At 34.9% G+C, this 19,736-nt stretch overlaps 1 protein-coding gene across 9 annotated transcripts in view; it reads right to left on the minus strand.

The window, feature by feature from the left end:
• Positions 1 to 19,736, minus strand: part of ADAM23 (ADAM metallopeptidase domain 23) — a 60,067-nt gene that overhangs the window by 20,135 nt on the left and 20,196 nt on the right. For all 9 annotated transcript variants that reach the window (XM_015868238.2, XM_015868234.2, XM_015868230.2 and 6 more), the window contains exons 6-21: positions 19,176 to 19,239; positions 16,997 to 17,069; positions 16,431 to 16,504; positions 15,540 to 15,605; positions 14,726 to 14,797; positions 12,521 to 12,687; positions 10,106 to 10,190; positions 9,260 to 9,350; positions 8,263 to 8,311; positions 6,090 to 6,189; positions 3,930 to 4,001; positions 3,251 to 3,337; positions 2,911 to 2,991; positions 1,434 to 1,484; positions 878 to 941; positions 566 to 671 (exon numbers count right to left, since the gene is read on the minus strand). In XM_015868238.2, the coding sequence (XP_015723724.1) occupies positions 566 to 671; positions 878 to 941; positions 1,434 to 1,484; positions 2,911 to 2,991; positions 3,251 to 3,337; positions 3,930 to 4,001; positions 6,090 to 6,189; positions 8,263 to 8,311; positions 9,260 to 9,350; positions 10,106 to 10,190; positions 12,521 to 12,687; positions 14,726 to 14,797; positions 15,540 to 15,605; positions 16,431 to 16,504; positions 16,997 to 17,069; positions 19,176 to 19,239 (1,302 nt within the window). The remainder of the gene's footprint in view (positions 1 to 565; positions 672 to 877; positions 942 to 1,433; positions 1,485 to 2,910; positions 2,992 to 3,250; positions 3,338 to 3,929; positions 4,002 to 6,089; positions 6,190 to 8,262; positions 8,312 to 9,259; positions 9,351 to 10,105; positions 10,191 to 12,520; positions 12,688 to 14,725; positions 14,798 to 15,539; positions 15,606 to 16,430; positions 16,505 to 16,996; positions 17,070 to 19,175; positions 19,240 to 19,736) is intronic.

Here is a 19,736-nt window from a genome sequence, read left to right on the forward strand (position 1 = left end):
TAAGACATTCATGTGAACAACTCATCCATGTTCTATAATACAATGGAAAGGAGCCAAATTGTACACAGTTTCCTAATACCAGGCTAAATTAGATTTTCATACATTTAACAGCTTTGACTCCTGTGGAGTTTCAATTCTTAATTGCTTTTTATTTCACTTGTAGGCACACAGAAACATAGTAATAATAATGTGCAGCATGTGTGTTAACTTAGGTAAATAATCTTCTTTATTTGTAGATTTTTTTAATATGTATTTATACATATAACAATATGTATACACACCAGATCTCAGGCATCATACATAGAAGTGTGACTTTTTGCTGTCTTGGCCCTCAGCTTCTCTGACAGTATGGAATTATTATATTCTTTTTAAAATATGGAATTCTTTTGCTGATTCACAATGGATTCTTCACAAACAACTACAGTGCTTTTACAAGATGCAAACATTGTGAAGGGGAGAACATTTGAAACAAAGCAAAACACTGCAGGAGAACTGATGAAAAACTAGAAAATATACCAATATTAGTCTTTTTAAGTAGAAATGAGTTCTACTAAGCTGCACTTACTGTTTGCTACACTGAATCCATCGGTCTCCATCCTTCCCACAGTTTCCTTTTTTTGTGCCTTCTGTATTAAGCTTCTCATAGCAAAATTTGTCAGATCCTGAAGACTCTGTTGGATGAAGGAAAAAAAGGAACATACTTTTCACAGGTTATGAAAATCTGCACAATACTTTAATGCAGCAGTTTCTGGTATGGGAATATCAAACATACCAACATCACCTACAAATGGCTTTTCTTAGATAAACCCTCAGTGTTCACAATCTGCTTGGAACTATTCTAAAAATCAAATGTGTAACGTAGTAAAAGTCAACTTACTGGATCCCCAGATATATTTGCACTGATTATCTCTTGTCTTGCATTCACCATTATAGCAACGTCCCTAAACAAAACACAACATGTTAGCAATGAGAACTGAACACGTGCCTTTCCTTTCCCACCCCTGACAAAATGACTAATTTTATTCTTCACCCATATCTCGGGACATATAAGAGTTCACGAGTTGGAATAGATGGAGTGAGCATTTTGGCTCAGATGCTTAAAGTCAGTTGATGTCTAAGATGCTCGGATATTTCAGCAGCTACTTTATACTTCACATTTACATAGCTATAGAGAACAAATCTACATGGATAATACATCTCCATTCAAAACGTAAATACCGCAAATGTTTTAGTCCAGCTACAAGCTCATACTATTCATTGAATGTATGATGCATGAAAAACACTGATGTCCAAATGACAAAATCTATGCGTAAATACAGAAGACAGGATTTAAAAAAAAAAAACAAAACAAAAAAACACACACACAAAAAGAAAAATTTGTACTCAGTTGGTTTGTATTAGTTGATGTGCAGGGGTTTTAGAACATTACATACCTGATTAGAATCACAAGCATATCCATCTTGTTTATGAAGATTTGGTGGACACTGAGAAGAAGAAAGATTATACATCAGAAGATTACGTATGGAGATTAGATTTCCTGGTTTTAAATGACATCTTCAAAACATATAAAGGAAGCAGGTAACGCAGTCACTACAGAAATGTTCATAGTTACTCATAAAAATAAAGAAGTGAACATCCCGAGCCACAAAAGCAAGACCTGATTCTAACTTTCTGCACATCCCCAGAAGAAATTAAGGAGTTGGAACAAAAAAAAAAAAAAAACCAAAAGAAATGTATTCATTATCAGGATATTTGGGTATATGTTTGCTCTCATGCAACACTTTCACTGCATTCATTTCAGTGCCACTATGACAGTGAGTGAGCAGTTTGTTGTAAGTCTACCTCTCCACATGTCCATTAGAGACATGTTTTATTATGACCATACTGTCATGTTCTCTTGGCACAGAAAAGAATTTGGTATGAACAATTCATCAGCTCCAGAAGGCTACTAAAGCTAAGAGCAGATCAGACTTCATCAAAGAGAGTGGTAAAGGTCTGAAAAGGGTTTCCTGCTGCAACATACATCACAGCCAGTACTTTCAAGGCAGCCGCTCTAGACACAGAAAGCCGTGCTCTCTCCCATTTAAAACCCTCCATCTACAGAATGAAAGGCTTACAATAAAATCTGCAAGTGTAAACGCCTGAAATGTTACCTTTATTGTATTGTCATCTACAGCTACAGGCAATGCCCACAAAGAACCATGAGACCTACACTGAATCTTCTTCATTGTTAAGAACTTGATGCAGTAAATGACTGCAGCAGAGTTAGGAACTTGTTACATAATTCTGAAGCAAAATTTGCAGTATTGAAAAGGAACGTGTATGAACCAGTCAAAACTACTTTGCAAACAGTCAACATTCTGCACATCTTCTATCTTAAAGAACTCCAGCTTTTGGAAGCTGTTTGTTCTTCTACTAGCTAAGTATTTTCAATAGAAATGCATAGAACTTTTCAAAGAAATCACAAGGGTACTCTTTAAAATGTAGTATTTTAGTCCCAATTTGTTGTAAGTGTATGCATTTTACATAGCTGTATTTCAAACTGTTTAATTTCATAAAATTTTATGTTACTACCTTCGAACTTCCTCACATTTGCAGTATACCCTCAGTACTCATTTTACAGAGCACAGAAGGATGCCTGAGATAAAACCTATACAAAAAATCCCATGCGAGTTTTAGAAGAAAAGTCATATTTTGAGTGCTGTATTTTTAATTAATATTTATTTATTGAGCTTCTAATGGTTTGCGTTCTTATGTTTAAGAAATTTTGTTATGATCAAGTCAAATACCTGTCCCCTCTCTCTCCCCCAGCACAGTTATTTGTGAGTACACAATAGTATATTTTGTTAGTCTGGATTTTTCTCTTGCAAGTAAACATCAGTAGAACAAGCAGAGAAGCTCCTTACATACCTGTCCAGAATCTCCTGTGCAGATCTCTGCAATATCGCATTCATTCACTGCATATCTACAGTCATAGCCTCGTGGAAAAAACTGGAATGAAATGAAGAATATAATACTACTACATAAACATAAAACTGAAACTTCGTGTTTGGAATGAATGCTCATTTTAATGATCTGTAAGTACCATGCTCATATATGTCTGTGGTGGATTTTTTGTTGTTTTCTTTTTTTTGGTTAAGAACAGAACAGAGTCTCAATAACTGCTTCCAAGTGATGAGAAAAATTTCATCTTTTAAAGGCTGTAAAAGACAACTGGGAAGAACAACAGCTAAACTACAGCAATACTTACAAGACATGATGTATTACAGCAAGGTCCATCACTACAATGAGCTCCATTAGAAAGAGAGCACTTCTTACAACAGTCTGCATAGCATTCCTGAAGAAAATATTAAGTGATCTTTTTAGTTCTCCACTTAAAATAATATTTTCTTTCCAATCTTTCCAACAAACCATCACATACCAGCACAAAACACTTAGTTCAGCAGTGATGACTTAAAATTAAAAACTGAAAGAATCCGCTACACTGCTCAAATAGTAAAGTAAGGGGAAAGCTATAGCAATAAGATACGCACCTTCTGAAACCCCTGCACAGGTGCAGCATAGCACATTGCAGGAGAACAATTACAAAAACTAATTATACGTGTTACTATGTTTAAATAATTGAACTAGGATTCAAGGCAACAGGGCAAATTTTTGCAAAACATATACATATGTATATCTCCAGAACACTGATTAGGAACCCAACACTGCAGGCACACACACTGTGCAGGGATTGTGCTTCCACAACGTAATTCAAAATAAACAGTATGTGCTCTCCAACGAAATTATTTCAGCTGTGCACTCTCTCATTCTCACTGGAAAAAGATGTTTAATATAGTGTTTCCTTTCCCACTCTCTTGTCAATCACTTAAGTTAATGCATTTAGCAAGAAATACTTGTGGAATTATATATAATAACTCTTTACTTGCCATTCGGAAACCACAATCACATTCTTCTCCTGCTTCTACATATCCATTTCCACATTCAGTATTTTCAAAGAGCTGAAAGCAAAGGAACACCGCAACCCAATTAATAACCAGGAAAATCTATTTGTAATTCACAAATTACACTCTGTTTTCTGATAGTAGAAAGAAAGAAAATGCAGGATAAGTGGGTTTTTTTTGTTTTTGTTTTTGTTGTTTTTTTTAAAATGAAGTAAAATAAAAATTCCTGTCAACCTTAAAGCAAAGCATTGGGCCCTATGAATATTCTTCAGTTCAGCTGTTCTAATAGACAGTTAGGGCATCGTGCAATAATCCATCATAGGAATAACTGATATATACAACTTTACTGATATTTACAATTTTTCATTTCTCTATTACAGTATTTAACTAGTTTATTCTTTTTCGCTCATATACCCATTTTACACCTCTCCACCCACTCTCTCTCTCTCTCTCTCATAATATCTACTGCCAATAACAACCTGGTACTTCCTGCAGACGGTAAGGGTTATTACAGGTGAAGTCAGCCAGAGAAGAGCTTCATCACATAAAACTGCTTTAAAAGTCCTTGAAAGAGATAAACAGGGAACACTAATACCTCATGTACAGGAAAGAAAGCACACACTACATGGGTAATCAGTCAAACATACAGTTTTGGGTGCCAAAAGCAAAACTGCAGTGAAACAATAAGCATAAGTACTTTTTTTTACTAGCAACGTCAATTCAGAAAATTGATTTTGTTTGTTTGTTTCTTTGTTTTTTTTCCTCTCTCTAAGCTGTTGATAATCCTATGTTCCTGTGCAAATGCCAAGATCTGCTATTCTCAATCTGAAATTCAGTTCTCCATTGAACAGACCTGGTTATTTGACCTGCAGCTGGTAAGATAATCATAAGGGGTCCGAGCATCACAAGAAACAAAAATTGCACACACATCAGAGCCAAACTAAAAAGCTGAAATTAAAGTTGGCATCATGCTGTCTGCTTAACACTAGTATATTTTAATTATCAAAAGTTTAATACACCATTTTCCACCTCACTTCTACCTCCAAACTATAAGATTCAAGATGATGTACTTTTTTCCCCCCAAAGTCCTTTAATTTCAAAGCTGCAAAACACTAACACAGATAACACAAAGGGAATTCAACCATTGTCCTGGGACCACTTTTATTGAAGTAAGCCACATTTTCATTCTGTATGCAGTCAATTTGATAATTACTTGCCCTGCTAGACAATTATCCTAGTTTAATCACAGAAGATGAAGCGCTGTTTTTCCTTACTCTTACTACTTACTCTTTTCTCTAATCCTTACATTCTTATTCTGTAAGCAGAAATTGCTACTTGAGGAAACGATTAAAAAACACCAGCAAGCAATTTTGTTTAGTTAATTGTGCAAGGTAGTTTTCCATAGCACAGAAAACACTCTCTAATAGGCCATGTGACACTAAATTCTACAAGGACAGCAAGTTTGACTTCATGATTAAACAGAGTATTAATATTTTGGATTGACTGTGCATTGCAAAAAGTGCCACATAGAGCATTTTTACACTACTTGGCTGCTTTAGAGGGATGTCATGCTCACATCACTTTAGAAAAAAATGTGACCTTGGTGAGTTTCTAATGAAAAAAGGTATGGATGGTACAAGGAAAGAGTTATAAATTACATTTTGTTAATTGCACATCTGAAATGAAATGAACTTCAGTAAAAACAGAAGCTGCTTCTGCTGCCTGTATTAAGTAAACTAATTATTTACCAAATAACACACTAAGAATTAAATTCCTTTCAGTCAAAAAGCCCAAGAACTGAGTGAACATGGAGCATGAACTGCAGTCTCACTTCTGGATTTATTCTGCACTACTTTCAGCTTAACAAGTAGCGCTTTCATGCTAAAATGATGTGTGTCTACCTACGTAAATCAACTGCAAGGTTTGTCATAGCTTGCAAAATTAAGAAATTATAGAAAACACATTATATGATTCCTCTTAAGGATATTCTTAAATGTTACGGAAGTGAACACCCAGTCATTCACAAATAACCTCAAAAAAATACCCACACAGATGTTTTAATAAACCCAAGAACAAATGTTTTAGTGGATCAATTTCATTTTCATTCTGTTTAGCATAGGTAGTGACTACCAACACATTTATTACCTTTGTTGGTCTGTTGAAAAGGCAGGCACCTCCCCCACGAAGTAAAAACTCTTTGTATTCTGCTATGCTGCACTTGGAGAATTTTCTGGAATGATATACCCTAAAAAAAGCAAAGAATCAGCTGAGTGAACACCTTGAAAAATCAACTTTAAGGGGGCAGAGGGATCATACAATTTTTTGTACTGTAAATCTGTTTCTTACAACCACTGTGTACAACTGTATGTCAGCCTGCTCTTCTACCTCTAACTATAATATCACAACTAAAGAAAATTTTGAGAACAGTTTGCATTTTTATATCTCCATTATATAAATCTATGGCATAGGATACCGTAGTCTTCTAATCATCTTAAATAATATGAAAACACATTATCATAAAATCTGCTATGTATCCTATTTATTGCATGCATAATCCAATTGGTTTTCCGTATTTCTCTTCCACACAACTTCAGTCTGAAAAACAGATGATGTCCCAGATCCCTGTTTCCTTGCTAGGGTTTAAAACTATTCAAGTTACCTGATCGTGCCAGTAAGGTTAATTTTTAAAGCAAAAGTATCTTAGCACTTGTAGCTGTAAAGGGTCAGACCAAAGAAAAAACACTTTTCTAAAATACCATTTCTGACTTGGACCCTAAGAAAATGCAGGAGAGTAGAGAACAGCACCGCACTACTTCTTGCAGAGTGTTTTTCCAACTTCCAATAATTCTCAGCACAAAGACTTTATAAAGAAGCTTTGTTTTGTCTTATTAAATAATCTTCACTGCATTTTCTCCTATGACTTTTTTCAAATTCACACGATGTAACAGAAAGATTCACGGCTTAATTTCAGACTGGGACAAGAACAACTTCAGCCCAATTTCTGCCATCGATTTGCAGATTTATTTCATGTCTCTTCAGTTCTTACAATAGAACAGTAATTATTTACTAAGGTTTATAATAAAACTTATATTTCCTGTTCTCCATCTCTTTCCCATTCGCATGAAAACATATTTTATTAGGTGTTTCTCATATAGAAACCGTGTGATTAATTTATTAATTATACTTTGAGATCCAGTAATCAGAACTCTCTGCACCACTAAAGATGAGGGTAGCAGTGCCATAAAGATGCTCTCCATTCTTTTTGCAAGTGTTTTTCAAAAAAAAGATACTTAGCTTGACTGCTACTGAGCTGTTATTTTCCCACTGAATAATTTTAGTAAAATAAAAGTCTTCTGACACTAACGAAGTTAAAGTAAATGTCTTTACACTGCAGTTAATTATTTATCTATTCATCCAATTCCTTTTTCAGCTTCTGGGGGACGGCCATTTGCCTCTGGCAACTTTATTTATTTAACTATTACTTCCACCTACCAAAAAGGTTTGTTCTGCCATCTTTTTCACTGATGAGACAGATAGTTTGACAAGTTCCCCTTATTAAGACACTAGTATTTATTCTGATCTATGTCTTAAATTCTATCACAGAATCAAAATCAGTTTGCAAGAAAAACCACACAATAATTCTGCTGCAGAACCAATTTCCAATTACCAAATATAAATAAACTGAGCTCCTTCTGCATTAGAAATAACCATTTTTTCACCAGAATTTTGATAAGCAAGCTTTCGCAGCAAGCAAGAGTTTCGGCAGGAATCCATTTCGAGAGTCCAAAACATGTTTCAGAAGCTCTCCTTTTCTACTCATCTGCTTGTGCTATTTAAGGAATCTTTGGCTGTGTGACAAGAGTGGACAATGAAATGTGATCTCCCATTTGGATACACCTCCCTTCAGACTTTACTGGCTATTTGAGTTAAGTATTAAGAAGAGAGATCTGCTCAATCCAAATTCAGTTTTTAAACATGTATTATTAACATTGAGGAAAATAGAATTATCGATTATAAAAGACATATTATGATGCTTTTCGCTTCTGAATTATTTTAAGTGTAACAAAGCACTAAAGAATAATCCTGCTTTGTACTTCAAAATGTAGGATTCCTGAATGTCCTCCTAAAACGGAGATGAGATGAATTCCCTGAAAAATAGAGGTTAACGATCTATATGCTTCAGTTGTTTTGACTGGTTCCAAGTTTTCATTTATTAGTACTAAAACACATGGACAGTGCCCAATACATAAGTATTAACATCCGAATGGAAAGTGTGAACTCATTCCAGAGCACTCAGTTACTGACGGCAACAACATACCCTGTTTCCTCCATGATGCAACCACCCCAGGATTCAGTGCAGTCACATTCTTCTCAGACAAGATCAGGATACAACAGAAAAGAAAAGCAGTTATAAATATGCTTGCAATAAATATAAAGTACTCACAATAAATTGGGCCTTGACTAATTGTACAAATTATACTATCTAAACAGAAATTAACAAACTGCTTGGCTTTACAGCCCTAGAAACCAGAACAACAGAAGAAATATTAATATACTTAATATTAACGTGATCCTTTCTCACCATACGTGCATACTTTTCACCAGTGTTTCAGGCAACGTAGAAAGCTAAACATAGCAGGCAACATTCTTCCCTATGTGATCTCAGTACAGGCAGCATGAGTGCAAATAATAGCAATTTTAAAACTGCTCCCTTCACGTTGCTTCCTAATTCATAGATTTCTGACTTGATTTTGGAATCACTTCTATCTTATAATTCATTTTTACAGAAGGAACAAAGAGATAATGTAACAAAATCACTTATAAGATAACAAGAGGAAGAAAAGTAATTTTTCATTAGCCACCAAAATGATTTTTGCAGCAGTTTTGTAATGCATCAGGGCCACATCAAGCTAACTTTCTAAATGTGAAGCAGCCAAATACCAGGTTGGACAATTGTCATTAGGTTACTACTTCTTACAATTTCTTCAATTGTACATAAGGGTTTTTTTGTTGTTGTTTCTTTTCAGGTCCAGTCTATGGTTTTTAAGCTAGCTGTGTTTTTACACAATACATTTGAATGCTGATTATTAATTTAACCTCCTAACTGAAGACATTGCTGAGGTCACTGCAAAACAAGTGCTAAACTGGAGTTTTTTACATTGGTTAAACTCAAATATTGGTAAGTATAATTCCAAAGTCAGAATTCCGCATTCTTTGGATACATGTACAACGTTCATTTCAAATATTGCAAAATAAAGAGTTTTTACAGATTTAGGTAGGAAGGACAAGAGGTGGCTCCATGTTCACGTACATACTTGGTTTTCTGGCAGCTGGCTCCCATTGTATTCCAAGGTTCTGAGCAAGGCTTTGCGCTAATTCCTGTGCCATGGCTAATGGGAGGCCGTACTACATGAATATTTAGGAAAAAAAATAAATGAATACAATGGCAGCCCATTTTGCCTTACTGCACATCTACTGTTTCACAAAGTAACTCTACCCAGCCAGTCACAATTATTTGTGCATACTGAAGAAATGAACACAATCAAGTACCTAACAGAAAAAAAATCCTCCTCTCTTATTCTGAGGAGAACCCAGTACACTGATCAACCTACAGAGAACAGTCTGTTTCATATATATACACATAATTATTGTGTAACATGATTAGTCCATGTCAAAACTAATGATTTTCATACAAGATCTAACACTGCACTGAGGTTAAAAATACTAATAAGAAAAGCATCAACGCAAAGGGACTAGCTTTAATGATTTTAGCTTTTAAGTTTAAAAAAAAAAAAAAAAAAAAAAGAATTAGAACTACATTATCAATACCTCAGAAGATCAAACCTCTTACAATAAGAGAACCCAGAAGGAATGCCAGTGTTGTATTTCAAATACCCTACTCTGAGATTTTTGGTCCATATTTGCCAAATATGCTAAAAAAAATTTAAGATTCCAATGAGAGTATAATGCAGACAGAGGAGATGGGTTTTTAAACAAAATGCATAGTGGGCAGTACTTTAGTGATAACACAAGAAGGATGACTGCAGAAAGTATCTGTTTAACATATGAATGACCTTTTAAAGTTTTGAATACCGAAACATATGAACTCTATGATTATAAAAGTTTTTATTTTACTTCAATTTAGTGGTAGAAAAAGTTACCTCATTCACTCCTACTCCTCTGGTCACAGAGCAAACCCCTCCAAAATAACTTAAGCTGCTCCTTTTGTAATGAAATGTCACATTCCTTATGAACAAATAAAAATAAAGTGAGCATAACATGTTAAGACTGAGCACCAAGAACTTAATGAAAGTTAAACTTCCACTCACATTATAAACACAGTAGTGCTCATCTAACATCAACAGCTGGCGTAAATTTACAGAAACAACACTGACATAAAAAGAGGTAAGACGCAAAGTTCAACAAAAAATAATAGTATTATCTTTAAGAGTAAGTATCAGTCCCAACCCACAGAAAAAGAGACAGAAAGAAACCAAGCAGATTCCTGAGAAAATACAACAGTAACATTTCCTTTAAAAATATAATAATAAATATTTTGCCAACTATCTGAAGGGAGGTTGTGGCAAGGTGGGGACCAGCCTCTTCTTCCATGTAACTAGCAATAGGACTAGAAAGACTGGCCTCAAATTGCATCAGTTTCATTGGATATTAGGAAAAAATTTCTCTGAAAGAGTGATTGGGTGCTAGAATGGGCTGCCCAGGGCGGTGGTTGAGTCGGTGCTCCTGGAGGTGTTTAAGAAATGTTTAGATGTAGTGCAGAGGGACATGGTTCTGTAGGGAAATACTGGTGATAGAGGGATGATGATCGAATTACATCATCTCAGAGGCCTTCTCCAACCTTTATAATTCCATGATTCTATATTCCAGTTTATAAACTAACAAGAAGGAATTCTGTACTGAAATGTATCAACATTGTGAATGATCATCTAAAAGCAAAATCATTCAAGTTCTGTTTTCAACTCCAAATTAAAATATGGACACTAAGTGAAGTGCTTGATTTAGTGGTTGGCAACCCTGCTCATGGCTGCAGGTGGTTGGAACTAGATAATAGTTGAGGTCCATTCCAACCCAAGGCATTCTATGATTCTATTGTATCAAATTTGGTTAGACTGTCAGCGTTTGCTGGCTCCATTTAGCTAAAATGGCTGCTCATAAAAATGTCATTTCTACTTTTTATTTTCAGGAATAGCAGTGTTTCAGAACACCGTGGCAAAGATCTTACCATAACTATTATGGTTTTTTTTTGTTTGTTTGAACAAAATAAACAGCAAAAGAAATAAAACTGACAATAGACCATCATGCACACATAAGATGGGATCTTATCAAACACACAGATAATGCCTTCATTAAAGTCAGGCCCAGCCTTAGGTTATTATCCTTTACTACTTTAAACACACATCTTTTATTCTAGATAACAGGGATTCTAGATTTCACCTTCATTGGTACCTCATCCTGCTACACCAGTAACTTTTATTTAGCTTATTCTAGTTATTTTTACAAAGTGACTGTTTTATAAAATATCACTTAATAGCAATTTGTGAATTCAGTTACTGAAGCAGGAAGAAATTCAGACAAGGTCCTTGCAGCAGTCTTCAATCACTTGTCACCCCTCAAAGCTGAAATATACTTCACATTTACAAAAGAATCTTGATTCACAATCAAGATAACAATTAGAACATGTATTCAGCAAATAAGACAATAGACAATAAAAGTAATTAAAGTGCATATCATCAGTGCATTGCATATCTTATGAGAAACAAAATTAGCACTGTGTTTCAGCACCCATATTAAGGCAGTGAATCTATGACGGGGATGAAGAACTTCCTCCAGCCTCTATCTTAATCCTCCTCAGCAAAAAGAGAATAATAGAATCTCGCATGAAGTATTTGTTATTCCATCCCTTGTATTGCAGCTGGGAAAAATTTAAAATCCTTATGCTTCACAGGGGACCACACTCTTTCTTTACTATGCTATGAAGAAATAGGTAGAGTTGCCCAAGGTTGATGTTGTAGCTAACTACACAACCTGCACTTCCCTGAAAAACACAGTGCCTAGATTAAAAGTCTACTGTATCTCTAAAGAAAAAGACCTTCTATTGTTACAATAACACATAACTGTACTTACGTGTTACTTATGTTACATGTCACTGTAGCTACATGTGTAAAGAAACACCTTTAAGTAGCAGCAAATAATGCTGTCAGTCTATCCCCTCCTGTTCTTCACTGTGCCTTAAACATCATTAGCAAAAGCCAGTGTCCTTAAGGGCTCATCAGGAGACATTTCAATTGTCTGACACTATATCCAGGTTGCAAAGACATTAAGCTTTGATTTTCAACATATATATACACATATAAATACAAGTATGACCATGGTATATACTAAGTGCATTACAAATAGATTAATGCACTAAGCATAGATTTAACTTGCTAAAACAGGCAGATGTTGATGTATTGAGCAACAAGCAGAAAGGTAATTAAAAGACAGATAGACAAAAGCAACAGGCAGAAAAGTAGATAGAACTTCAACGGACTTAATCATTGTATAACAGTACATACGAGAGAAGGTGCACAGCATCGGCATGCTGTTTGATGTAGTGCTGCCGATACTTGGAGAAATCATGAAGCATCTGCAGTGGGTCAGGGTGAATATTAATACGATCTCTGTCTGTCCAAGTTTCCACAGCAACAAGGACCACTCTGGTGTTCAGCTGTTCCTTGTATATCTGAAGGCAGAGACAGGACAGGCACAGGAGTAGAACACTGGGTCAAACATGCACAGTTAGCTAGTAAGAGTAAAGCGGAAGGACAAGAGGGATAAGTCAGGAGGGAAACACGGGGAAACAATTAGCTGGTAATGCCTTGGATTTCCTGTAAATTAATCATCTGATCAACCCAACTTGTGATTGAAAGGACAAAAAAAAAAAACCAACAAAAACTCCAAACCTTCCCCCCTCCCGCCCCCCTTTTCTTTTTAGTGATTCCCTGTTCTTTATATTTCTCAAATCAAATGACTGAATTAAGTCTTCTATTAAAAAGAAACAAGAATCTGCAAAGTAGAAATGTAAAGGATTACAGGGTGATCTCAGAACCAAAGAATAGCCAGAGACAGTTCTTCAGTCAAGAATAACTTCCTCTGATACAAAATTTAAGTCACACAAAGCCTGATTTTCATTTATAATATTCTGAAGCAATGTCAAAATTATGTAAGAATAGTGTATTTCACACTAATTTTAATGTCACCACAGTAGTAGATAAGTAAATGACAGCCAGGCCCTAATAACTACAAAACATCTTTAAGATATCTATTTTAACATTGTGCGTGGGATTTGCTACTAAAACAAAACAGCTGCTCTCTTTAGGTTCAGGACATAAGATGCCACGTTTTGTTAACTAAGGTAACTGCAGATCTCCAAGGTGTATTCTTTATGCATAATAGACAACCTTCTGATCTACAGTATTTCATGGGACATGAAGAACACCTACTAACGAAACATGCTCAATTATGATCTAAACAGTACATTTTTAAAATTAATCCATTATTTTATAATGAATCCATATTTTTATAATTAATCCATTATCTGCTTAATCTATAAATTTGTAAAAGCTACTCAGTCAACTCCATAAGGCGCCATATTAAAGATGTGCTTTCATTAGCTTGTTTCCAAGTCATACCTGCAATATACAATGTGAACTGTGAATATCTTCCTGAAGTTCTGGTATTTATACTGAATAAACTCATGCTAGGCAGCATGCTACACTTTCTGTGTTTTAAACAATGTCAGTGTGTAATATTCAGATACAAAGGAAATACAGAAGAGAGAGAGCACTAACAGACAAGCTCAATTTTGTCCAAGTACTTTTAAGAAAGAAAGAATACTAACATGCTTTGGTGTGAGGGAAACAGGATGAGGACACGTACAAGATGGTTAAATGTTGGAGAAAAAAAAAAAAAAAAAAGATAAAAACTCAGATTACATATGCCTGGATCAATAAGCCTTTACTTGTGTTCACTGTATTTCTTGAAGTGATCAGGAAGGAAAAGATGGCAGAGAACAGAGTAACTGAAGTCTCTGAAAGCCAGTATCTTTTTCTGAATACTATTCAATAAGAAATAAAACTCACTCCCTAGGAGTGTGAAGGAATAACAAGGAAAAAAATTCATGCTCCAGTTACAGAGAATGCCACTAGGATGATATTTCACAAGAGCACTAAAACATGACTGAAATCTACACTAGAGAGAGATGCAGAATGTTTTTGTAAAAAAAAAAAAAAAAAAAAAAAAAAAAAAAAAAGGAAGAACAGAAGGAACAACCAGAGAAAGTTAAGATTTTATTTTATTCTATAGATTTAAATAGACACATATTTAAAAAGGAGAACATTCTTTACAGGGATTTTTTTCCCCAGTGTGTAAGTGAAGAAATTTGAAGCTTAAGCCACTCAAAATTAGATGCATTTCATTAATGTAAACTTGATTAAACTTATTCTTAGGCAGTGACCAATACTAAAAGCTCTCTCAAGTCTGAAATCCACCGTGATAAAGGCAGAGTCAGGCAGATAGAAGCTTTGAGAAAAACGCCAATAATAATTTGGTTCCTTACACATCCACCGCACATCACCTTGCTACAGAAAAGCCACGAGTTGTAAAATAAGATTTAATGGGTAACAGGATTAAAAAACAAGCAGCTAATGTTAACTTACTAAATACAGTGCAAAGCTAATAAAACCATTGACACAGTTTTCAGAAGACACACCAATACTTACAGCGTCTACAAGGTTCACCACAGATTTTGCAAAATTGTTGGTGTATATGTTTGAAGAACGATGCTTTTTGAACTAGAAGAAGAAAAAGAAGAACACAGAACGTAAATATTTATCACTATACAGTATCTTTACAGCAAGGAAGGAAAATTAATATTTTAAGAAATACTGTGGGGAAAAACTCAAAACTTAACAGCCTATGTCTCATCTTCAAGAATCCCTGGAAGATTCAGCTACAAGAATTATTGCATCTGGAAGCAGAGTTCTGATGTTCAAGACAAAATTATGGTGTTCGGTTTTGTTTTTTTTCAATTGTTTTTTTTTTGTTTTTTTTTTTTTAAAAACTGTAATAGCCACAACTCTCAACTTTCTGTTCAATAGTTCAATGGTTAAAACATTTCAACACTGAGACACGGGATTCCCAAAACGTGGAAACTGAATAATCTCCCTTAAAAACCATGTTACTCTACTGGCAATTCTCATTTCAGTTTTTAATACAGGTATCATAACGGCACTTTGATACCATGCCTGGCATAATTTGTGAACGCAATAAAGTTTAAATTACAGATATCACCTGATCTCACATTTTCCAGTTTATCCTCAAATAATTACTCTTTTTTCCCCTTTTTGTCATTTTAAACAAATAACGCTGTGAATCAAACAACTTGTAGTGGTATTACAGCCTGTATCTTAAGAGCATTATCACTACCAGCTGCTGATAAATGAAATATTTGACCCAAAAGGAGTTGATAATGTATAGTATCATTCATCATGTACAAACTACAATCAAAAGGCATCAATGAATTGATATACCTACCATTTTGTGGTCATTGACAATCATGAGCTCCAGATATTTCATTTCATCAAAGACGCCTCGAGATGCCTGATGGATTAAAGAAATTCTCTGAGAAATCATGAAGATGGAGGAATGAAAAAGAACAACAACAACAACAAAAAAACAAACAAACAAACAAAAAACCTGCAGCTGCTGATTTAACAGCACTACCTGTAAATATTATCTGAAGTTTGAATCTGAGCTGCATCATTTGGAATAAGTTCAGAATTTACTTTTTGGTTCAGAACAGAAGTCGCCGCTACTTCCCTCCTTACTTAAACAAAGGAGAAAAATCCCACATGCTGGAAACTCTTAAGTACTATTTATTCATCACAGATTTGAAGAGGAAGCTTCTAAAAATAGATGAGCCCTCCAAAAATAAGCCACAGATTGTACAAGTCAGTGAAGAAATACAAATTAATTTTGTTAAACCCAATTATTTCCCTTTCTCTCATGCATATGCATGTGTAGATCACGAGGACTGTCAACTTTTGTTCTCTCAATAACCCAGTCAAATTAGATGTCCTTATTTGGAGTTCTTCTTTGATCGTACTACTTAACACACCAAGTGAAAATAAAATCAGCTACCTTCAAATAGCAATACTTCATCCAAAAATAATCTTCATCAAGCAGATATAAAATCTAAAACTCACCCCACTTTCTAAACTCATTTTCAATGCCAAACTTCCATTCAGCTGATGTGTGGTTTTGCTATTATATGACTGATTTTATTGTTTGATAACTGCATTACATAGCAATATTAAGCTACCAAAATATTTACTTTTCTAAAGCTTCCTTGTCCAAAGTCCAAACTGAATGGTTTGGGCTTTGTTTTTATAAGTGGTCTTAATCCAGGGTCACATTCATACTCACTGCTCTTCTTCTTCTCTTTCTCTTCAGCCACAGTAGTTCAGAGATAAAGGGCCATTCAGAAGTAGATCCAGTATCTGTGTAAATCAGAATTTAAGAATGTCATGGCCTTATTTTAAGCTACTAATGTAACATCCAAAGACAGATTACAATCACCAAAGTTAGAATAACTTGTTATATTGAAAAGTTAGTTCTTGTAAAATATGCAATAAGTATCTCGTATCAAAACTCGAGTTGCTTGGAAATCTAAACTTAGAATTAAAGCATGCAAGGGGAGATAGGAAGATTGTAGCCTGAGCTTAGGATATGTTTTCTTTTCTTGTCCACAGTAGCATTCATATCACTGATTAAATCATATGATCTGCAGAAGAAAGCTGGTTGGTCTTCATAGATGAAAGTCTGTCAGCTGCTTTTCTGGGATCTATTGCAATAATTATATTTTTTTAAAAAGTTTAGTATTGATTTTTGGTCTTAAACGGTCAACAATTGCAAATACCTCCACTAGCCTGATATTCAAGTTCTACATGCAACTATTTCCAGTACTGAAAAGCTCATAAGCAAAACCATACCATTGTCCTGCAGCTGCCTGGGGGCTTGTGTTCCAGAAGTCCTCTGGATGATGTGTGGCCTACTTTTGCTTTCCTGTGAAGAAAGACATACAACATTTTCTTCTAGTTAATACTGTGGAATGAAAAGTGAGGCATTTCTTTCAATAGTTACCACTTTCATTACTTCTCCACACAACACAAACAGTACCAATTCCGCACAGTGGCAATTTGAAGAAATGTTTTCAATTCTTAGTAAATCATGGAGCATTTACCACTATACAAAAATCAGATATCAAAGGTGTCTTTGAGATAACTTGAACAGAGTCCTTTAAAATCTTTAGCGCTAGGGAATGCAAATCATTTATTCCAATAAAGCAAATTCAAGAGAACGTGTTTAGATGAAATCCTCCACTCCCAGAAGAAATGCAAGGATATGTTTACTATTAATGACCAAAACCTATCATAATTGCAGCAAAACACAAGAAACTAACTGATATGGTATCTTTACAAAGCTTGTTTTACTCTTAGCACTGAGTACACCAATAATAAGAAGCCTTTTAATGCATGCATTTTTTTCTGACAAGCCTGACATGCCCCAAATTATCACATTTTGGAATCTCTAGAAGACACTCGTCTTTTCTTCTGCAACACTTCTTCTATAGAGGCTGCCAAAACATGCAATTCTTTCCAAAGGGTAGGATGCCACTGTTCTATAACCGCTGAGAGAGAAACACAGAATGAACTGAAGGAAATAAGAGCGCATCCTTGCTGGTTTTGTGGTGTGTTTTTTTTTCTTTTGGAAAAATAAATGTTTTATGTAGCATCCACTATAGTTAAGGTTAATCAAGCTGAATATTCTACATTGTGAAGCCCATGGCCAGGATATTATCTCACACAGAAAAAATAATGCAAGTCTCTGAAAACTCTCTGTAGCTGCATTGTTTTGATCTTCACCATTTTGAAAAAAAAAAAAACATTCATTTGACCACTTTTCATTTAGATTCTACCACTTGAATCCTTAACAGAACTGGCAGATGGTATCTCAGTTCTAGAATTTCTCCTCTGACAACTGTACGGATACAACTGTAAGTATAATTTCAACAAGTTTGCAGCGTCTGTACTGTCAGTTTTCAGCCTCGCAACCCTTATCAATGTGCTACATCAGAATGCATTACATGGCATAACATGCAGCACATAATACAGCTTTTGAGGAAACTGAGAAATGTCATTCTCTTCAGACGCAACATTTCTCAGTGTCCATATAGGCTCCTGCACAGCTCAAGTGTTGACCAACTAAACTATGCTGTTTGCTTTGAATGCTGATTCACCTTCTTTGAAAGCCTTAGGAGTCAAAGATTTTTGCCGATCTTTCTCTAGGCTACAAATCAATATTTACTGACACTAAAACATACAAATTCTGCATCATTATCTTATTATCACATACTGGTAAGCACATGAGTGAGGCATGTTTGAGAGCTGTGATACAGCATCTGGAATAGACCGTACACACTAGGTGAGAAAATTTTTTTTACAGTTTATAACTCAATGTTACAGAATCATTTTGCTGGACACCACTTACACCTTTGGACCACTCAAGATGTAGAAACCTTCCTGGTTTTGCTACAGTCTGAAATGTAGTCAGTTCTATAAATAGACAGTTTTGGGAACAGCTGTGCTGTGATATATTTAACGTGAAGTACAAAAATAATTATAGTTAACCAGATCTTTGCATAAATACAGTCCTGAATCCCATATAAATATTTGAATATATGACTATACTGGATCAGAATAATTTAAGCTACACAGTGACTTTACACGCGTAGCATCTATAGATACTCAGATATAATTATCTATTTCATTAAGACCTTACTGAAAATATGGCATCTCAAAGAACTTGGATCCAACTGCTTTGCAAGAAGGGTGACTTCCAAACCCTCCTATAAATGTATAAATCCTTTCATTCAAATACTAGAGCAAATGGATAAACACCTTTTGACAGTGCGTACCCATCTGCTATGCAAAGTGTCTTACTATTCCATTTCCAACAGCTAACAGCTAGGTGTTTTAAAATACTTGTGTTTTTCATATGAACACACAACAGCAATCACTAATTTATTGATTTATTCTCTTCTTCTTATGCACTATTCCCTGAGCTCTCTCTTTCACAACACAAGCGAAAATCAGATCAAAATGAACTTACCGCACTGTGAGTCAAATCCATTGGTTCTATCAAGTACATGTAAGCACCATCTTCAAACATGCCACTAGAACATGGAGAAACAGAACTGACAGTTAGGATTACCTGAAACTTAACAGGACTCCATCAAATGATTTTTAACAACATAAAACCAAAATCATGGCTGAAACTCAAATCATTGTTACAGTAATTCCAAACATACACATGCTATCAGAGGTAGCTGGAATTAAGAATTTTTTTTATTATATTTTCAGAAATCAGGCACATTTCAACAAACTGATACTGAATATAATGGTAACATAATGACCAAGAACCACATTATAAATATTGCACCTAGAAAGCAGGGAGTCATAAGGCAGATATTAGCAGCAAAATAAGGTAAGTTACACTTACCAGTAACTAATGTCTTACTTTCATGTGATAGTTTCACGTATGCATACTGAGCAAACAGACTGTGAGAGTACAATTCTTGTTCATTCTCTAACACAGTAAGTCATTTTAGTGAAATATTTATTGCCACATCACATTCAAAGGTTTCATGAGACATTTTTGAAAAGACTTCAA

This window comes from Coturnix japonica, chromosome 7, assembly GCF_001577835.2.
Source record: "Coturnix japonica isolate 7356 chromosome 7, Coturnix japonica 2.1, whole genome shotgun sequence".
Taxonomy (NCBI): Eukaryota; Metazoa; Chordata; class Aves; order Galliformes; family Phasianidae; genus Coturnix; species Coturnix japonica.